The sequence below is a fragment of the Microtus pennsylvanicus genome, chromosome 6 (assembly GCF_037038515.1).
Source record: "Microtus pennsylvanicus isolate mMicPen1 chromosome 6, mMicPen1.hap1, whole genome shotgun sequence".
Taxonomy (NCBI): Eukaryota; Metazoa; Chordata; class Mammalia; order Rodentia; family Cricetidae; genus Microtus; species Microtus pennsylvanicus.
In genome coordinates this window covers 31,376,589-31,396,673 of record NC_134584.1, presented here as the reverse complement: position 1 = coordinate 31,396,673, position 20,085 = coordinate 31,376,589, and the positions used below count along the sequence as shown (strand labels likewise).

General features: G+C 44.2%; 1 protein-coding gene across 1 annotated transcript in view; it reads left to right on the top strand.

Moving 5' to 3' along the window:
• Mroh2b (maestro heat like repeat family member 2B) overlaps nucleotides 1-19,285 on the top strand; it is a 52,856-nt gene extending 33,571 nt beyond the window's left edge. The window contains exons 26-42 of the mRNA XM_075975965.1: nucleotides 70-165; nucleotides 435-524; nucleotides 843-963; nucleotides 3,785-3,882; nucleotides 5,663-5,815; nucleotides 8,300-8,457; nucleotides 8,897-9,023; nucleotides 10,601-10,788; nucleotides 12,032-12,172; nucleotides 12,530-12,644; nucleotides 13,184-13,330; nucleotides 13,572-13,754; nucleotides 16,454-16,609; nucleotides 16,888-17,019; nucleotides 17,471-17,573; nucleotides 18,520-18,585; nucleotides 19,143-19,285. Coding sequence (XP_075832080.1) covers nucleotides 70-165; nucleotides 435-524; nucleotides 843-963; nucleotides 3,785-3,882; nucleotides 5,663-5,815; nucleotides 8,300-8,457; nucleotides 8,897-9,023; nucleotides 10,601-10,788; nucleotides 12,032-12,172; nucleotides 12,530-12,644; nucleotides 13,184-13,330; nucleotides 13,572-13,754; nucleotides 16,454-16,609; nucleotides 16,888-17,019; nucleotides 17,471-17,573; nucleotides 18,520-18,585; nucleotides 19,143-19,249 — 2,181 coding nt within the window. The 3' untranslated portion in view covers nucleotides 19,250-19,285. The remainder of the gene's footprint in view (nucleotides 1-69; nucleotides 166-434; nucleotides 525-842; nucleotides 964-3,784; nucleotides 3,883-5,662; nucleotides 5,816-8,299; nucleotides 8,458-8,896; nucleotides 9,024-10,600; nucleotides 10,789-12,031; nucleotides 12,173-12,529; nucleotides 12,645-13,183; nucleotides 13,331-13,571; nucleotides 13,755-16,453; nucleotides 16,610-16,887; nucleotides 17,020-17,470; nucleotides 17,574-18,519; nucleotides 18,586-19,142) is intronic.
• Nucleotides 19,286-20,085: the final 800 nt, after the last annotated feature.

The following is a 20,085-nucleotide window of genomic DNA, read 5'->3' as shown; positions in this document are numbered from 1 at the left end:
GAAGAGAAGACAGTTCCCCTGGGGCTGTCTTCCCTTCAGCCTGAGACTAACAGTTACCCTTGATTTCAGTTTCTTTATGAACGGTCTATGGACGCTCTGGGGAAACTTCTGAGGTCCATGATCTGGGATGACACAGACGCACAGAACTGTGAAGAAATGTTTAACGTGAGTAGGGGTTACCATTCACACGGGTTGCCCAACTCCCCACCGTGTCCGCTAATGTGCCACAATAACCAGCACCACCCGTCCTCCCCACAGGAAGACAGTCAGCGTTACCCTACCATGTAGGGCCAATCTTTTTTTTTTAATTTACAGGAAGGTGGATACCCAGTTATAGAAGAAGCAGAGAAAGGGGGACAGGGAGGGTGAAGGGAAGATAAAATCAAACCCAGATGAAGAATACTAAGCAAAGACATTCCTTCTTTGCCCAACAGCTCCTCCGGATGTGGCTTGTTTCCCAGAAAGAGTGGGAGAGAGAAAGAGCATTTCAAATCGCCTCAAAAATCCTAACGAATGACATTGAGGCAAGTACTCCCTTCCGGAGAGATTGCATTGCTAGTCAACTGTGGAGACGCCTGAGACTCTCGCCTGGTGGATCTCAGGTCCCAGATGGAGGGGTACGGCAAAGCCCTGGGTGATACCTCCCACCTCCAGAGCTGAGCAAGCAAGGTGGCGACTTTGCCTGCTCGCTCTGGAGTCTTCCACCACCCATAGAATCAGGTACCTTTTAGGTGCTCAGGATTTAAATTCATCCTAAAGGGCCTGCACAGGGGAAAGAATGGACTTAACCCTGCTGTAGGATCAAGCCACCCCATCACACGGGTGCCTCCTTTATCTTGCAGGCACCACAGAAATTCAGAATTGGGTCGCTCCTTGGGCTCCTGGCTCCTCACTCGTGTGATAGCCTGCCCACCATCCGCCTGGCAGCTACTAGCTCCGTTATTGGTCTGTTCTGTGCAAAAGGTGGGGACTGCTCCAGTAAATGAAAGATGTCTTTGTAGCTTCTGACTCCCCTTTCCGCAGATTTTCCTTCCAATAACCACCTCCTGCCTCTCTAGCCCTCGGTTCTGTTTCCGCACAGAATTCTCTCTTTTAGACTTGCAACAGGTTATCTTCTCAGTGACCCCTTTCCAGGTTGTTCAATCGCCCCAGTCTTTTTGAGTCAGGGTCTCACTATGTAGCTCCGGCTGTCCTGGAACTCACTATTTAGACCAGGCAGAGCTTGAACTCACAAGTGTGAGTCTGCCTCCCAAACGCTAGGACCAACAGCATGCACCACCAGCTCAGCTTTTTGTTTCGTTTGGTTTTGTTTTGGTAAGGTCTCACCGTGCTGCCCTGGCTGGCCTGGAACTCACTAAGCCAACCTGATGTGGAACTCACAGAGTTCTGCCTCCACCTCCAGAGTGCTGGAACTAAAGATGTGGAATTTAAAATCACACCCAGATTTAAAAAAAAAAACTAACACAAAAGCATTACAACAATTTCTTAAAGTAGGTAAAAATGTTTTGAAAGTCTCTGGTTTAAATGACTGAGAAATTGAACATATTAGCACTGTCTCTGTATCGCATATTTTTCTTCAGGAGAAAATTACACAATTATTATGGTGCCATGTAATTTTCAGAGAGCATTTTGTGGATGTTTTGTTTTTGTCTTAGAGACAAAGACTCCCACCCTCAGCTCTCCAGTTACATGTGAATAACTGTACTTAACAAAAAAAAAAAAAAAAAAAGGACTGGGACTCTGCAGTTAAGAACACCGGCTGCTCTTCTAGAGGATCTGAGTTCAAGTCCCAGTATCTACATGGTAGCTCACGATCTTCTGTAACTCTGGTTCCAGGGGGTCCGATGTCCTCTTCTGGGTCTGCAGAACCAGGCACATGTGGTACATTAACATACACACAAGAAAAGCATCTGTCGTAGTGTTTCTACTGCTGTGATGAAACACCATGACCAAAAATCGAGTTGAGGAGGAAAGTGTTTATCTGGCTTTACATTTCATCGCTGTTCACCCCTGGAGGAAGTCAGGACAGGAACTCAAGCAGGGCTGGAACCTGGAGAATGGCGCTAAAACAGAGGCCATGGAGTCACCAATAGTGACTCTAACAGACATTAACAGGGTTTTAATGTCGCTTAACATCTTACCAGTGTCCCCGGAAGCAATGGGTCCCCTCTATCTGTCCCACCATCACCACCTCTCTCAATAGTTCACAAATACTTCAGAAAGAAAGAAAGCCATGCTTTCCTAATTAACGTTGCTGTTTTTCCTTGGTTGATCAAATAAGCAATATAGAGGTGGGGGAAGCGTGTGTAATTATCAACAATTAGGTACAAGTAACTAGTGTAATACTAAATTAAGTACCCATGAATAGCCAATATGTTTTAGTATGGGAAGTTCAAAATTGAGGAATACATCATTATTTAGACTAAAAGTAATGAAGTAGGGCTTTTCGTGTAGGTATATCTGATTCTTTGCTTTAGGGAAAGAAGGAAGGAAAAAAAACAAGAAAGAAAAGAGGAGTAGGGTCTCACAGTATAGCCTTGCCTGGCTTAGAATGAACCACATTGTGGCCTTGAACTCAAAGCATTCCATATGCCTCTGCCTCTGGGGTGCTGGGATTGAAGGTGTGTGCCACCATGGCTATGCTAAATCTGATTCTAAGTCCATGTCTGTTGCACTGGGCTAGGCTGCCTCCCACAGAAGGGTCCCAAGTTTAGTTTCTACAGTTAATATTCATTCTCATGGCATGCAAGAAATCATTCCTGTAGTTGGTTCCTGTCTTTATTCTTTTCTCTTTGGGGGGCCTGCCACCCAGCTCCCAAATGATCGCACGGAGGCACATTCTGACTTATAAATGTCCGGCCTCAGCATGGCTTGTTTCTAGCCAGCTTTCCCTAACTTAAATGATCCCTTCTACCTTTTGCCTCTGGGCTTTTATCTTTCTCTATTCTATATACCTTTCTTTATTTCTTACTCCATGGCTTGCTGTGTAGCTGGGTTGTGAACTGCTGACGTCCTCCTCTCCTTCTTCTTTTGCTCTTCCATCTTACTTCCCAGATTTCTCCTCCTATTAATACTGTCTACCTGGCAACACTGCCTAGCTCTCTCTCCTGCCCAGCTATTGGCCATTCATCTATTGATTAGACCAATTGGGTGTTTTAGACAGGCAAAGTAACACAGCTTCACAGAGTTAAACAAATGCAACATAAAAGAATGTGACATATCTCTGCATCATTAAACAAGTGTTCCACAGCATAAACAAATCTAATACATCTTCAACTTATATTCTACAATGCATTACTATTTAGGTCTATTTATAATTTTTTACCACTAACGAATTATGTAGTTGCTGATGAATTTTCTATCAAAATAGTTCCGTTTTCATTTTTCTTAAGGTAGCTCACCACAGAATGAAAGTTCAGGAAGAAGAATGGTAATAGCAGTTTCTAAGGCCTTGGCATTTGTTTCAGACAGACACTTTAAAATTCAGCCAGTCTTATCTGTGTGACCTCAGGAAAATGGCTTCATGACACTCTGCCACAGGTTCTTCACCTGCAAGAATAGAAACAGGAGCAGAGACCATGGCTCAGATGAACTCTGTGAGGAGAAAATGTGCTCACAGCACGTAGTTTCTACCTGTAGAAACTGCTTTTGTAGCCACCCCCACATCAGGCGACATTTTGCCTGTTTAGGGAACAAAAAAAAGCATCCAACAGCTTAATTACTGTCACATCAAAATATAGCAAAACTTTTCAACTCTGCCTCTTTCTCCCTTTGCTGACTGTAGGCATTTGTCTGGAGGTGGACAGACTGCAAGGCTTGCAGGAAGGGCTGGAATCTAATGATCAGCAGGTCCAGATCAAGATATCCTCCAAAATAGCTAAGGTAATGAACATGCAAACCTGGCCTCATAAACTATTTCTGATTTAATTTCCAAACAAGTAAGTGTGGTCCTCCCCATTATGGAAGCAGGAAGGCAGTGACTTAGATGTTCAAGCCTACCTTTCCGAGAGACCTTTGGTTCTGTCAGTTACTAAGAGTACTAACTTAGAGTACATGTCCCAAGTCCTCAGCTGTGATTAACAAGGCCCTATGGAAGCATTCTGAACCATGTGGCTCTGCAAGGGGAGGAACTGGAGTAGAGTGGATGGAGAACATGTTTTCCAGTCAATCAAATTCACCCTCTGTATATTACAGGAAGTATTTTCTTCTCCTTCTTCTTCTTCTTCTTCTTCTTCTTCTTCTTCTTCTTCTTCTTCTTCTTCTTCTTCTTCTTCTTCTTCTTCTTCTTCTTTTCTTCATCTTCTTCTTATTCTCCTCCTCCTCCTCCTCCTCCTCCTTCTCCTTCTTCTGACAAAAGATTATTTCTTAGAGAAGGTTGACCAATCAATTCTGTCATTTATTCTATCACTGACATATGCTGAGTATACAGCGTATGTCAAGATCAACTCTAGGCCCTAAGAAGAGAAAACCAAAGTTATATGGCACCCTAGTCAAATAAAACATCAAGTAATAATAACTGAAGAAAAAATCAAGTAAAAGAATAAGGACTAGGTTACAGGTGACCCTCTGGAGAAAAAGTATGTATCCAGTAAAATCAGGAGAGCATGGCTGCATGTTCCTAGAGTAGGTGTATTTCATCTGTACATTGCCATGGAGGATCTAACATATCCAAAAGGTCACTGGCTGCTGTAGGACAGTGGAATGTGGATGGAATAAGAACAAAATTAGCAAAGTCAGTTCGAAGGAAATGACAAGAGTCCAGTTATTAGGTGAGATAACTTGGATCAAGGTGGCAACAGCAGACAATGAAAAATCGATGCAAGTGGGAAAGAGATGTTCGCTCACGGCATATCCTAGAAGCCTGATACATTTCTCTTGGGAATGTAAAAACTCACAAACCGGCTACCCTGAAAGACTGGAAAACAGTTCATTATTTTCTCACGAATGCATCATCAGACCATTGAACACTGGGGAGTCAGTTCTGCATACCAATGTTCTCCTGTCAATCATCTTCAGTCAGCTCAAGATAGTCAAAGCCCAAGATGATGCCTTGGGGAACTCAGTCAGTCTTCCAACTTCTGCCTGGCTGCCCACTTTCTGTCACCAGCTTCATATTCAGCCATAGACACTCACATCCACACACTGCTGTCAATCAAACGTTCTGAGCTTCCTATACCTAGAGATCAAAACTGCAGCTTTTATTTCCTTGACCTTCTTGACAGCTCTCGATAGTGAAGAATAGATTCTGCCAGCCACTTGATCATTCATCAGTATATGTGACAAATTCTCCCAAACTTGAAACATTTCTATGATATATAAAATGTGTGTGGAGGTTCTTTCTTGTGTGTGTGTGTGTGTGTGTTCTCTACTATTTTCCTTTCTGCAATATGCCACAACTTTGGATTTGGAAAAGAAATTGTCACAGAAGGCTTGAGAGTCAATAACTATAAAATCATAAAAGAGGCTACCCCAGATAGAGTTTGGTTAAAGAAAAAAAGTCAGAATAGGTCCTATTTCCTCTGGCCTCTGTGGTTTCAGTCGGATGTTAGCCATTTGGAAAGCACCGTGGTTTCTGTTATCCTAAAACACGCCGTAGCAGCAGGTTTAGGTGTCTGGATCTAAAGGCACGTGGGTGCTAATGCATTTGTGGCTATATCCTCAGATTGTCTGCAAATTCATCCCCAGTGAAGAAATCCAGGCGTTCATGGAGGAGACACTGGATGGCCTGGAAACTCTCAACCCCATGTGCACAAAGGCCTGCGGCATATGGATGATTGCAGCCCTGAAGGAGCACGGCGCTGTGCTGGAAGATCAGGTGAACTGGACACCAAGCAGTCATGGGGCAGAGCAGGATCCTAGCACCTCCAAGGTGCTGAGTAGAATTCCCATTCTGTTTTTCATCTTATCATTAGTCTAATGGGAAGCAGGCAAAAGCTTCATGGACCTCAGCAGAATGCTAACCTATATGTTAACAAGGCTGGATGGCCTAGCCAAATCTTTGATTATAACAACTTTTAAAACACAATAGAGTACCTGTCCAGAGTGCACAAAGACCTGTGTTCAGTTCCCAACATAGTATAAACAGGGCAGCATGGCATATGTCTGCAGTCCTAGCTCTTGGGGGATGGAGGCAGCAGAGTCAGGAGTTCAAGACAATTATCACCTACATATGAACTTCACTGCCACATGGGATACATGAGACTTTGTCATACACACGCATACACATACACACACACACACACCAAACACACTACACAATACACCGCACACCACACACATGCATACACACGATCTCAAAATGGTTCCCACTCTGTCCAGCCAAAAGAAAGAGTTCTGGCCTCCAGAAAAATGGGTAGGTGGATGCTTCTGTGATGGTCATAGAGCCCAGGGAGAGTCTCCAGTTCACTGCTGCTCTTCATATTACTCTTTCACACCCCCTTAGAGGGTGTCACCTGGAAAGCAAGGTTGACAGTGGGGTGAGGAAAGTGCTCAGTCCTTCATCACAGCTGGGGACTTCAGAAGAAAGAACAGGATTTAGATTCAGGAGTCTCTGTTAAGAGTGCCACGTGGAGACACTCTATCCTAACTCCTCAAGTCAAAAGCAGAACACGCCCTACTCCAAGGTTAACCAGCAAGAAAGACAGCTGAACTGAATGAGGCCATCTCTGAAGAAAAGAGCTTCTTAACCCACATCCATTGTCAACAACCCTTAATCACACAGCCTTGAGGAAGGTCTTTAGAAATTAGTCCTGTCCTAATTACTTTCCAATAAATTGTTTTTTAAAAAAACAATGGGAAACCATGTGTTAGACATGAGGATTAAATGTAGGAAAAATGTAGTTGATAAGAATGAAATACATGTGTATTTGTGTGATTGGCATAAAGAGAGAGATTGATTAGCAGAACGTAGTGAAAATTTTGAAAGGGAAATTAAACCCTCCCCAATTATCACTGAACTGGGCTGTTGAGATAATCATCTTAAGAGATACTTGCAATGTTTTTTTGGATAATTTAGAAAATTTTATGCATTTGATAAATACGTTATGCTTATAATAAGTATTTAATTTAAATATCCATACAAAATAAGAAGAAAATTGTAGTGGAGGCAAAGTATCTTTGCATAAATTCCTGCCGTTCCCCACACAGGAAATCTGAATAGCTATAAAAGTATCCCCCACTGTCAATGGTTAGCATCCAAGTTCAGAAAACTGGCTGGCGTTTGTCATCCTCTGGGAGATGACATCATCTCTTCTTTGAAGTCACCCTCCTTCAACACCCTCCTCCTCATGCTTCTCACCTTTACATTTCTACTGTGTCCTTATCGACCCGGACGGCCTCCTGCACCATCTCTGCCTTGCCCTGTGGAACTGCTGAATTAAGATTCCAGAATGCTCTGGTTGCTTCTGGACCACCATTTGCCTTACACCTTCTGGAACCCAGTCCTTTGGGTAGATGATCGAAATACTTTATTGGATTCATCTCAACTGTCACAAAAGGGCTGCATTTTTTCCTTTTTAATATATTCCTCAGCAGTGCTGATTACAACATCCAGCATAGTAGTACTGTTTTCATGGTGCTCACTAAGATGGGCTAAAAAGATTCCCAGTTCACCAGCATATTGTGTGAGAAATGAGTCATGCAGAGAAACAATTTCTGTCTTTAACACTATTCGCAATTGTAGCACAAATTCTAATTGGTATTAATAATAAAAACCCAGTGTCGGATGTAGAGGTTAATGCTGAAGATCAGAGAAGCAGTGCAGCCAGTCACTAGAAAAACCTTTTTTTCTACCAAATAAATCCTCAGACCGAAAGGGCAATCCTGCCCCCAGACTGCCTCCTCAGATTGCGGCCTCTGACTGCATGCACAAACTGCAACTTCAGACTATATCTCCAGACTGCAACTGAGCTCCTGTCTCCTCCTGCCTTATATTGCTCTCTCTGCCCAGCCATATCATTTCCTGTCTCCATCTCCCTGGTGCTGAGATTAAAGGTGTGGGCCAAAACTGCCTGGCTCTGTTTCTCTTTGAGACTGAATCAATCTAGCATAGCCCAGGATGGCCTTGAACTCATAAAGGTCTGTCTGCCTCTGTCTCCCGAGTCCTGGAATTAAAGGTGTGTGCCACCACTGCGTGGGCTCTAGTGTCTTAGCTCTGCCCTCTCATCTTCCCGCAAGCTTTGTTAAAACACAAACCAAATATCACCACAGGCAGTTCATCAACCACCCAGCACAGTGTGAATGGTGCCTTCCTTGTACCACTCACAAAGAAAGAAAGTGACAGGTACTGTTTTCTTCTTAGCTGCTGGAGATCCTGAGTACGACTTACCATCACATGCCAGTGCTCAGACAGAGGGAGGAAAGTTTTCAGTTCATGCTAGAAGCCATCTCCCAGATCGCCAGTTTCCACATGGACGCCGTTGTTGTCAGCCTGTTACAGAAGCCTCTGCCCTTTGACAGGTAGGGTCAGGGCATCAGGAAGGATGTGTTGTTTGAGAGAAAGATAGCAAGGGTTGAAAACATCTCACCTGAACATCATTTTTAAAATTGATATTTAAACCATGAATAATATTTTCCAAACATTTTATTGGATGCAAAAGTGCTCATCTTAAAATAGAAATGCATTGTGTTTATAGTGTAAGGATAAGTACATACTGGAAGTCAGTATCCCTCCTCTTTCTGGTTCCTATCTGTTTGGACATTCACAGGCTCCAGAAACCCGAGATCAAATGCAGGGCTGTTAAACAAACCATCATTATTGCCTCTTGCCATAGTAGCATGGCTCTCTGCCTTTGCAGGCATGATTCATCATAAGGCAATTTTAAACTAAGTCAGATGGAAAAGCTCACAGTCCAGAGAGTTGTGCCTTAACTGTCAACTTCCTGACTTCTCGTCCTAGGGACACAAAGACACTGTGGAAAGCACTGGCTGAAAATCCAGCCTCTAGTGTCAAACTCATGAGAGCCCTGATAAAGAAGCTGGACGTCAGGTTAGAAGACGATATTGCCGGGATAGATGCAATTTCAGTAAGTTGGACATTTGATCCCTTGCCTCGTCTGTGCTCTGTTCCGTGATCCATTCACACCTGGTTCCAGGTGATGGAGACCTAAATTATAGTCTAGTTCGTTTTAGACAAACGTGGCAGCAATGTTGTCTGTGGTTAATCATTTTCAGAAGTGAATTTCTTATCAGTACCAAAAAAAGTATTTCCAAATTAGTGTTGTTGTTGTTGTTGTTGTTGTTGTTGTTGTTGAAACACTAAAAATCCCCCATGCTGATAGTGGGGAGAGTGCCTGAGTTTGCCTTCCCCTGTAATCAGATTGATGACTGCCCTGATTGTCATCAGAGAACCTTCATCTAGCAACTGATGGGATGCAGAGATCCACAGCTAAGCACTGGGCCAAGCTCCTGGAGTCCAGTAGAAGAGAGGGAGGAGGGATTATATGAGCAAAGGGGTCAAGATCATAATGGGTACCAAATGAGGAGCAGAAGGAGGGAGAACATGAGCAAGGAAGTCAGGACCGTGAGAGGTGCGTCCACCCACTGAGACGGTGGGACTGATCTAATGGGAGATCAACAAGGCCAGTTAGACTGGAACTGATGGAGCATGTGATCAAACCGGACTCTCTGAATGTGGCTGACGGTGGAGGCTGACAAGCTGACTGAGAAGCCAAGGACAATGGCACTGGGTTTTGATTCTACTGCATGGACGGGCTTTGTGGGAACCTAGTCTGTTTGGATGCTCACCTTCCTGGACCTGGGGGAAGCGGGGAGGACCTTGGACTTCCCATAGGGTAGGGAACCCTGACTGCTCCTTGGACTGGAAAGGAAGAGGAAGGGGAAGTGGGGGGAGGGGAGGAAAGTGGGAGCAGGGGAGGAGGTGGAAATTTTCAATTAAAAAAAAAAAAGAAAAAAATGATCATAATGGGTAAACCTACCAAAACAGCTGACCCGAGCTAGTGGAAGCTCACTGATTCTTGACTGACAACTGGAGAATCTGCATAGGACTGAACTAGGCACTCTGAATGTGGGTGACAGTTGTGTGGCTTGGGCAGTCTGTGGGGCCACTGGCAGTGGGACCAGAATTTATACTCAGTGCAAGAACTGGGTTTTTGGAGCCCATTCTCTATGGATACCTTGCTCGGCTTTGGTATGTGGGGGAGGGGCTTGGTTATGCCTCAGCTTATTACGCCAGACTTTGTTGACTCCCCGTAGAAGGCCTTACCCTTTCTGAAGAGTGGATGAGGATTTGGGTGGAGGGGAAGATAGAAGGGAAGAGAGGAAGGTAGGGAAGGGGAACTGTGGTTGGTATGGAAAATGAAAAAAAAAAGCTTATAAATGAAAAATTTAAAAAAGAAAATCCCCCATTCTGGAAAACATTCATTTTCCATGATGTGTCCACCTGAAGTCATGACGCCAGCATGGCAGTCCTAAGAAACCCAGCCTGTGGAGTAGTTTAGAGGCCAGTTTATGTTCCTTTTCTGGGGGTTCTTATCAGGGGTGTGCTTAAATTATACAACGACCCCTGAGATAAAGAAGGAGCTTCTGTGGCAGCCCCGGAGGAGCGACATCTGCTTGACTGGGTGGTCCTTTTTTTCCTCAGGTGGCCTGTGCTATATATGAAGTCATCTCAACAGGGACTCGCATCACTCACTTGTACCCGGAACTCTTCACCCTCCTCCTGAAGCTGGTCAGCTGCTCCCTGGGCCAGAAAATGCCGGTTTCCACCTTGAGCCAAAGGCGACGTGTGATGCCACTCGGAGAACGGCAGCAGACCCCAGACCCCTGCAGGCAAATGACCCGTCAGAGAAGCCCCCCTTGGTGGGCCTGACCCTACACTCCTGGAGAGGGGCTATGGAAGGCACTCTGTGCCATCTGCCCTGGTATCAAACCTTTATGGAATGAGCAAGGCTTTAGAGTCCTCTAACCGTGACTCCAGGCCTGGTAGTTCTTTTTTCCTGAGCTGACACCTAAGGAATCTGCCTAGGATAGTCACATGAGGAGTGGGGCGGAATGGGAGGCTGTTCTTTCTTCCCTTGAGGGCCCATACTGTTTCTGTTGTCGAGATCTTCCTGGGAAAGGTGGAATTCTGTGATAATGAAGGCCGCGGAGAAAGGAAACAAATATCCCATCCCATCTAAGACTTCAGGGGCAGGCAAAAGTAACGTCAGTCCATAAAACTATGAGTCAGTGCTTTCTTTTCTTTTATTTAAAAAGATCATTTTTGTTTGGAATTTTCAATAGATTTTTATCATGTTTCCCCTCTTTCAATTCCTCCCAGAGCCTCCCAATCTCCCTATCCACCCAACTTTCTGTTCTCTCTCCCAAAGACACACACAAAAAAAAATGGAAAGCAAAACAAACATAAGACCAATAAGACAAAAAATGCAAAAATAAAACAAAAAACATGTAGCTTATTATATCTCTTATGTTTTTAATGCTTGCTTTATATTCACCAAGAGACCTGTTGAGAACTCTAAGAACACTCTGCTTCCCTGACCTCTGGCATTTTCATTCCCATGTCAGCTCATAATGTAGTCTTTTACAAGACATTTTAAACAGCATTTAGACTCAGCACGTGCTGCTCTGATAATACATGTAGCTTCACCAATGGCAGCAGTATTAGGGGCCATATTTGAAGCCAGACACACATATGTGAATGCATAGACACCAGAAGCTACATCCCAGCAACCGGCAGGTTCACAAGAAGATGCAATCTGATCTCAAAGTTCCAGTAAAATATGTTATTTTTCACTTACTGTGTGTAGGGTTTGGCTTGGTATATTATTAGTATATTGATTGTCTTTCCTTATGGGCAGCTGGCTAGATTTTATGTCACTATCTGTTCATCACCTGTGTCCCCTTTGACCCCAACACTAAAGTGTTCGAATAGGGCTGTCTTATTTTTGTATTGAATAACATCCACTAATCTAAGGTGGGAGAGACTTACAAGAAGTGGGAAGACTAAACTAGGGAATTCGCAACCTTCCCTGTAGGGTTGATTTACTTCTGAGGTGTCTGCTATCTCTTCTAGACTCTCAACTGCAACTCTGAAATGCTTGCAAACCCAAGCCATGAAAGAAGGCCTTGCGAAAGAATCTGATGAAGGCGACAATTTGTGGAACCTGCTTAGCAACCCTGACACCCATCACCTAGGCGTGTGTGCACTGGCCAGGTAATTTGCTGATGATCTAGAAGTGGGTACAAAAGAGAAAAGCAAAGGCCAAGAATGAAGATGTGACCCCACTGGTAGCATCAGGTACCAAGGCAGGAAGGAGGAAGACGATGTGGGTTTTTTCAGCCCCAAGCTTAAAATTTTTCCCTCAAGAACGAAAATGATTCAAGTGAACTACTTTAGCTAAACAATATAAATTGACTACTGGGATGGGTCATTTTAAAAATGTAAGGCTTGGCTACCTTTCATCTAGTATTTCTCTTGAAATACAATTATTGGCTTGAGAGACCTGTAAATACACCGCAGCTTCCTCCATTAGAAGGAAATTAAGTCCCTTTTAAAACGTGTGTTTTCCAGGAGCATGGCTGTCTGGCAGCATGGAGTCATACTCGATATCATGGAACACCTCCTTGCATCTTTCACTTCCTCCTCCGAGAACTACCGGATAACGGGCACCGCCTTCTTCTCTGAGGCAAGGAAGAATAGTCATCCCTGCGCCCTTGTTGGTCCCTTACTGTGTGTCTCCTGGAGACTGTGGAGCTCAAGGGGCCCTCCAGGGGGAGTTTTAGTTGTGACAGGACCCGTTCCTGCCAAAGATGCGCAAACAACGTATAAAAGGGGAGGGAAATCTCTGTCTCAACCAGCTCCTCCAGATCAGGAAATGGAGACTAGTAAATGAAAGGGGGACTTAACACTAAGTCAGCATCTCTCTAGCTCTTCCCCCACACAAGGACCAGCCAATCCAGAGAAGGAACGCTGAGCAGAAGCTTCTGTCTTTGTTCCTCCAGTTTCGTTTGAGGAAATCCTCCTATCTAGATATCTGGTCCTCATTACCTTGACCTGTGAGTAGCTCATATCTGGAGCTGGAATGATACCAGATTTGTTAGTTCACTCGGGAGCTTCCTTCCTCTGCTCCACGGCAGTAAGGACCCATCTTTAATTGTACTTAAGGTGCCTTGAGCTGTCCCCTGAGGGAAGGGACTCTAAAGGGGAGGAGTATGTTGATTTCAGCTTATGAAGGAGCCAATCCTCTGGAAGCATGGAAATCTCCGAGATGTACTGATTTTCATGGATCAGAGTGCCTGGGATTCCAATGCTATTCTGAGGCAAATGGCCATCCGAGGACTGGGCAACACAGCCTCTGGGGCTCCTCACAAGGTAAGCTGCACTCTTGGGGGAAAGGATTTGTTTAAGCAGAGTCTCAAGGTGGTAATATAGCAACTCCCATCTGGTAGCTTCGTGGGAATTAAGTGAAAATCCCAGCAACCTAGCTGATGTAACGACTTCGGGGTTGAAGTATATGTGACGAACATTATAGTTTCCATGCCTGGGAATTTCTACCCTGTTCAAGAAACACACGGAATCGTTTCATAGATTAAGAGACCTTGTCCCATAACAGGTGAGGAAGCATAAGCAGATAATGTTAGAATCGATCATCAGAGGCCTGTACCACTTGGCGCGCACAGAGGTCGTCTGTGAAAGCTTGAAAGCCCTGAAGAAAATCCTGGAGCTGCTCACAGAGAGAGACATCAGCTTCTACTTCAAGGAAATCGTGCTACAAACAAGAACCTTCTTTGAAGACGTAAGTGAGCCTCTGGGGGTCTCCCTTCCCTGGGAGACTCGGGAAGGGTCTGCACAGTGCATGGAGGAGACTGTGGGTGCCCCACCAGCCCTTGGTAGCCACTCCTGAGAGCTTCTGCAAACCACGCCCACACAGGCTACTGCTCCTAGCTTCTCTCTGCCTGAGCGTGCTCCCTGGTTCAGAAAGCACAACTGACCTAAACCAAGTGACGTACAATTATTGCCCGGATGACTAGTCCTGGGAAGAAACTTGAGCAAATGTCTTGAGTTCTTCACTCCATAGAAGGTCTGAGTACTTTTACCTGTGAGGTCAGCACACCCACAAATGCCCCCTCTCTTTGTTTTCTTCAGTTCCCTCTCTGATGCTCATTTCCCAGACTGGTTTCCTGGGTTTATCTCCCAGGTAATTTGCTCAGATCTCATTTACTTTAGGGAATATACAAACTGGGACAGTTCCTAGTTCTCCAACACGATCCATTCCACTTTCCAAATTCAAAGACTCATTTCATCCAGGGGTCAGTCAATTACAATACATGAACCAAATCCAGCCTATACTCTGCATTTGTCAATAAAGATTTATTGGAACACAGCCACACTTGCTGATGATGTATTGCCCAAGGCTGTTTTCACAGGCTACCTGCAGAGCTGTTAACTGATAAAGGAACCAATGGGGCTCATAAATTGTAACTTATTTGACTGATCACCAAAGATCAATTAGCATTTCTAAGTGAAGGGAAGTCATTCCCTTTCTGTAGTCCACAAATTGTATTTTAGTATTATTTGTTTGTTTGTTTATTCACTGCTGTGGATATAAAAATCTGTTTTCACAATAACTTCAACCTAGCATTTTAAGGGCTACAGATGCTTCCTCAAGTCTACTGCTGGAAGAACTGCTAGCTTCCCTCTCTAGTGTTCCCTCCATAAACATTTAAGGCTTCCTTAAATTGCCTGTCTTCTGGTCTCCAGACTGAAAACTCCAATTTCAAAAACCTAATTTTTCTATTCATTATATATTTTATAGGCCACTAAGTTAAGTCTCCTATGAAGGTCTGAGAAGTATTAAATAGAACTTAAGGGAAAATTGCCTTTCAACTACATTTCCCTATTTATTTACTCCAAATTTTTAATATTTCATTTTCTTCCTGAAACTTTGGTGATTTATTAGCTTAGGATCTATAAATTTTAATATATAATATATGCCTGCTGCCAATAATTCTAAAATGTTGCATTTTGTACTTTGTTTATATTCTAGTGTAGCCTGGCATGTTAAAACAGCTTTCTGTGTATTTTTTTCCCCAACCATTTTCTTTAATTTAATTCTCAAGTTACCCTCAAACTGCTTCCTGGACTTCTGCTCAATGTAGAATTTTTCTGGAGGAAAAAAAAGTTTATTTTTTCACTACATAGATAATTGATATCAATCTTCATTCAACAAAGGGCTGACTGAAGTCTGCTTTTTAGCCCCATCTGTTAGATTTCCTGCTTTCTTGTTGAAATAATAATATTTCTCTTGGATCTGAGCCCTAAGTCTTCTTGACAGTTTCCAAGCAATGTTACACAGAGCTATTTTAAAAGAAAAAAATGCAAATTCTTCCTGGTTATTAGATTAGTCATTTCTCACTCCTAGGAGGGATTGATTTCATCACATGTGAATAAAGATTTTACAAAACCTAGATGTTAGCAAAGATGTGCAAATCTTCCTCCAGAGTGTCACTTTTCTGCAAGCCTGCATAACTCCGTAATGCTTTTTCCTCTGTGTTATTTTACTATAGTGTGGGCAGGCATGCAATCTCTGTATTTTGCTACATGGGCTGGCATGCAATTCCAACTCCCCCCCCCCCCATTTTCCTCTCAGAGCCCTAGCTCTTTCCTGTAATTCTCAAAGCCTGATGGTGCTTTAGAGAAGGGCAGACCTGAACACATGTGGCCACTGTGCCACACTCCCGGCCCCTTTTTGCTACTCTGCTACCTCTGGCAATCACTTTACTCAGTGTTTCCCATTTTTCTCAACTGAAAAATGAGAACATTGAACTTCACAGATATTTCCTCATTTTTAGGCCAGCTTTGTGGGCCTGAGCAGGACACTCATCTTTGCTTCTGTTGCTTGCTGTGACTCTGAAGTTATACACATGTGAGCCACAGAGGCTCCCTCCATCGTCTTACAGTTTCAACTATCCTAGACAACAATAATAATAATAAAAGCTTCCATAACTTCGTATGGGAGGAGGGTCACAGGAGGCGAGTCAGGCAGATTTTTTTTGACCCAAGACTCAATGCCAGGATTCCTGAGAAGTTTCTCATCCCTTTACAAAACAATTGGCATCTCGTGGAAGAGCAGTGGATCTAATGTAGCTTAGATAAGATGACTCATAGCTTTAGGGTTAATTATGCAACCAGGAAATTTTAAGAAAATATGTAACGAATGGGTACCTTCCCTGGCCTCCTGCTGCCAACGCCCCTATCATAAACTATCAACTCCCAATCATAAACAAGGGGAGAAATCAGCTCTTCAGATCTCTAACATCACCCAAAACTGAGTCTGAGGGATGGAGTCTTGGAGACAACAGAGGCAGTGGCACGAACACACCAGTGCGCGGGTTCTAGACTTCCTTCCACGACTTGAGGAGTGGCAAGGTGGGGTGGGTACCAGAGGGGTGCCAGCAGGGACTGTCCTGTGAGAAGACCCATTTCTCGCCACAGGAGCAAGATGATGTGAGACTCACTGCCATCGTCTTATTTGAGGATTTAGCAGCCCTAACAGGAAGAAGGTGGAAGATCTTTTTCGCCGAAGAAGTAAAAAAGAGCATGATTTCATTCCTTCTCCACCTCTGGGACCCTAACCCCAAGATTGGGGCTGTGAGTAGGCCTGCAGGCCCCTTCATTCACCTCCTCTTTCTGCAGGACTGAGGAGTGTGCACTAGCCTGGTCTCTCTGAACAGGAAGCCAACTCTGAGGTCACTCTTCAGAGTTGAACCCAAAAAGACACTTCACTTCACCAATTTGAAATTCTATTTCATCATCTCTTTTCCACCTTTTTTTTTCTTTCAAGCCACGGGCAGTCAATGAGCAGTTATTCCCTTCTGGCAGATGACTCCAGGCTTATAGACTGTGATAGCGAAACCTCTGTATTCTAGGCTTGCCGTGATGTCTTGATCATCTGCATCCCTTTCCTGGGCCTTCAGGAGCTCTATGGGATACTAGACCACCTCCTTGAACCAGACCTGCCACGGGCCAGGGATTTCTACAGGCAATTCTGCATGAAGCTGGTGAGTGCACAGCAGATGGTGCCGCCGAAATAGCAAAACCGGAGTCTAGACAAACCTCATGAGAATAGACATAATTGGTATCAATGTCTAGCAAGGAGCTGACTGAAGTCTCCTCCATGGGTCATATCTGTTGTAGTTCCTGTGTTGTTGACATAATAAGAATAGGGCCAGGATAGCCCGACAAGGATGGCAATGACCTCTAGTATTCCCACACATCACCCTCTCCCTCAAGACCCATAAGGATCACTTCAGCTGTGCTCCCAAAACTGTGTCTAGGAACCAGTCCTTTATGCCTTATTAAACCATTATCAAAATGGCCATAGGGCAACTTGTGGTCCATCAGCAAATGGCTGTGGGTGTTAACTAACCTTCAGGCTTCTCGTCTCTGAGACATATGGAAGAAGGGTCCCTTTCCAGCTGCTCTCTTGGAAATGAGCCCCCTCTCTTCCAGGCCAAGAAGAACCAGGACATTCTGTGGATCCTCCACACACATTTGTTCACCTTTCTCAGCAGCAGCTGGGAGATGATCCGCAGTGCAGCTGTCAAGCTCATGGGTGAGCCCCTTTCCCAGTCCTGACCCACGTGGCGTTCTTCTCCTCCGCTTAGTTTTCACTTTGACTGAAAGCTGCCTCAGCGTGAAACCGGTATGGCAGAGACAGAAGGGAGTTGAAGCAGCAGGAAGAAATGTGTTCTTCGTCCTGTGGTATCATCTTTAACTTTCACAAATGAAAATATATGACCTCTTCCCATTCACCCACACTTGCTGTCCCACAACCTGAATGTTCTCTGAAGTCTTCCAGGCTCCACTGCTCCCAAGTCTTTGCTCTTTACTTTCCCAGCGTCTTGGTTCCTAGCCTGGTACCACAGAATAAATATTTTTGCTTTGCCTGGTTCCTTCCTCTGAATCAAATACTGTATTCTCGAGCGGTAACATGACGGACGTGAGAAGTATGTCTGGACAGGGCTCTTGCTTCTGCTGTGCTACATGGGACATTTCACGTCCCTGTATCACCTCCCTGCCACGTCTATGAAACAGAAAAACAAGTGACTCTCTAGACACGCTCCTACTATGACATCCTAAGTATTCTCTGTAAGCCTTATCTAACTAACCCATTACACGTAAACAGGCCCGCTGGTGTGCTCAGGTTTAATACCGAGGCCTAAGGACTTATTGGATCATGCCCGTCATTGCCTTAATTACATTATAAATTTGACACATACACGGACCCTATTTCGCGCAGGTTTGAAACCTGACAATACCTTCTCCCCACCTCAAGAAGGCCGCCTAGTGCATTTTTCAAATGAACTGGATATGTAAGCACTTGCCAAACACATGGCCCACGACCCGGCAGAAGTTCTCCTCCTATTAGCCTCAGCGGCACATGGAGACTCACATAATTTGTTCAGCCACCCATTGGTCCATTGGCCTTCTGACTAGCTCCAATCAGGTCCACTTTCCCCTTACAGTGAAATCTGTACTGTTTTCTTTCCTGACTTTAGATGCCATTATTCTCCATTTGACCAGCCAATACGTGGCGTTATTAGACCGAGAGCAACTCACCATGCGTAAGTATCACCCTTAGTTGGCGCACATCCTTTTGTTCCACGCTTAGAAAATGAGAAGCTAATTGCTCTGAGTTCCAGATCAGGCCAGAAATAGGAAACTTTGGCTTCCAGTAGTTTTTGAAGCTTTCTAGGCCCTGGAATTGAATTCATAGCAGCCTCCAGCTCTGCTTCTTTGCTGACATCATTCTCAGTTGACTACAAGTTATTTAGTTTGTCTGTCTTTGTTGAAATATATATATATATATATATAATGGCTGCATCCTCCTTCTTGCCCTCCTCTTCTTCTTCTTCTTCCTCTTCCTCCTCTTCTTCTTCCTCCTCCTCCTCTTCTTTTTCCTCTCCCCAGTCCCTCTGCTCGGGACTGAAGCTTATAATGGCTAAGTACCCACTCTCCCACCCGTTGTTTTTCACCTTTTAGACTAGAAGGTGAGCATTGACTTGGGCCTCACACAGGACTGCTCTGTACAGCACCACAGGGCTGTATAAACATGGCCTCGGTGTGGTTGCTATTCCTCCTAGGCTCTGACTCTTCTTGTTCATTTAATCTTCCATCTCAGGGCTCCAAACACTTCGGCAGGACCCCTGCATCAGTGTCCAGAGAGCTGCTGAAGCTGCCTTACAGACCCTCCTGAGAAGGTGTAAAGAGACCAGCATCCCACTGTAAACCATCAAGAAATAAACTGCTAGGCTTTTTCTAAAACCAACTCCTGTCTTTGTCCTCTGAACTCAAAGACTGACATCTTCTTGAAGGCAGACATGGCACCTAGGATGAGCGTCTTCACGTACATTCCTCACTCCCCTGGGCCTTGCAGGTGACTTGCATTGGTAAGAGATAGCATTCATTTCAGAGACAGCCTATTGTTTTTGATGGATGACAGCCACATGGCTTTGCACAAGTTAACCCTCTCTCTTGATAAATTACATCCAAGCAGATGCATACACCATAGCGGAGCATGGCCTGACTCAATTACACTACCAGAAAGAAGAGGGCTACTGTTGTCTTCTATACACAGGCCTTCAATATTTTTGTCAGACTTTGACTCTCTACCCACAGTCTTCCCTTTCTCAAATATCATCACATGATAAACTTTAACCTGTCTCTTGTCTCCAGCGTTGTAATCTATGCATCAAAACTATGCTAGGTATTAGTCTACAAAAGACCATTTCTGACATTCTGCTAAAAGGCAGTTTCTATTCTTAAGCTGCAGCAATAAAGCGTGCATGTTTTGTGCACATGTGTTGTGGGTGCATATATGTAGTAGTGTTCCTCATATATCTGGATCACAATTATTTACTCTTTTCCAAAATACACATTGAAAGTTATATGTGTGTGCATATATATAATATTTAATAGTCACTTAACAACAAAGACTGTGACACATTGGCATACATTAGCAATGGCATTCATCTTTTCCTCTGAATAGACTATCCCTGAAGATCCCTAGGAGTTACATTCTCTCCTCCTCACCTTCGAAGTCTTTAAGGAAATATCTTTTGTTC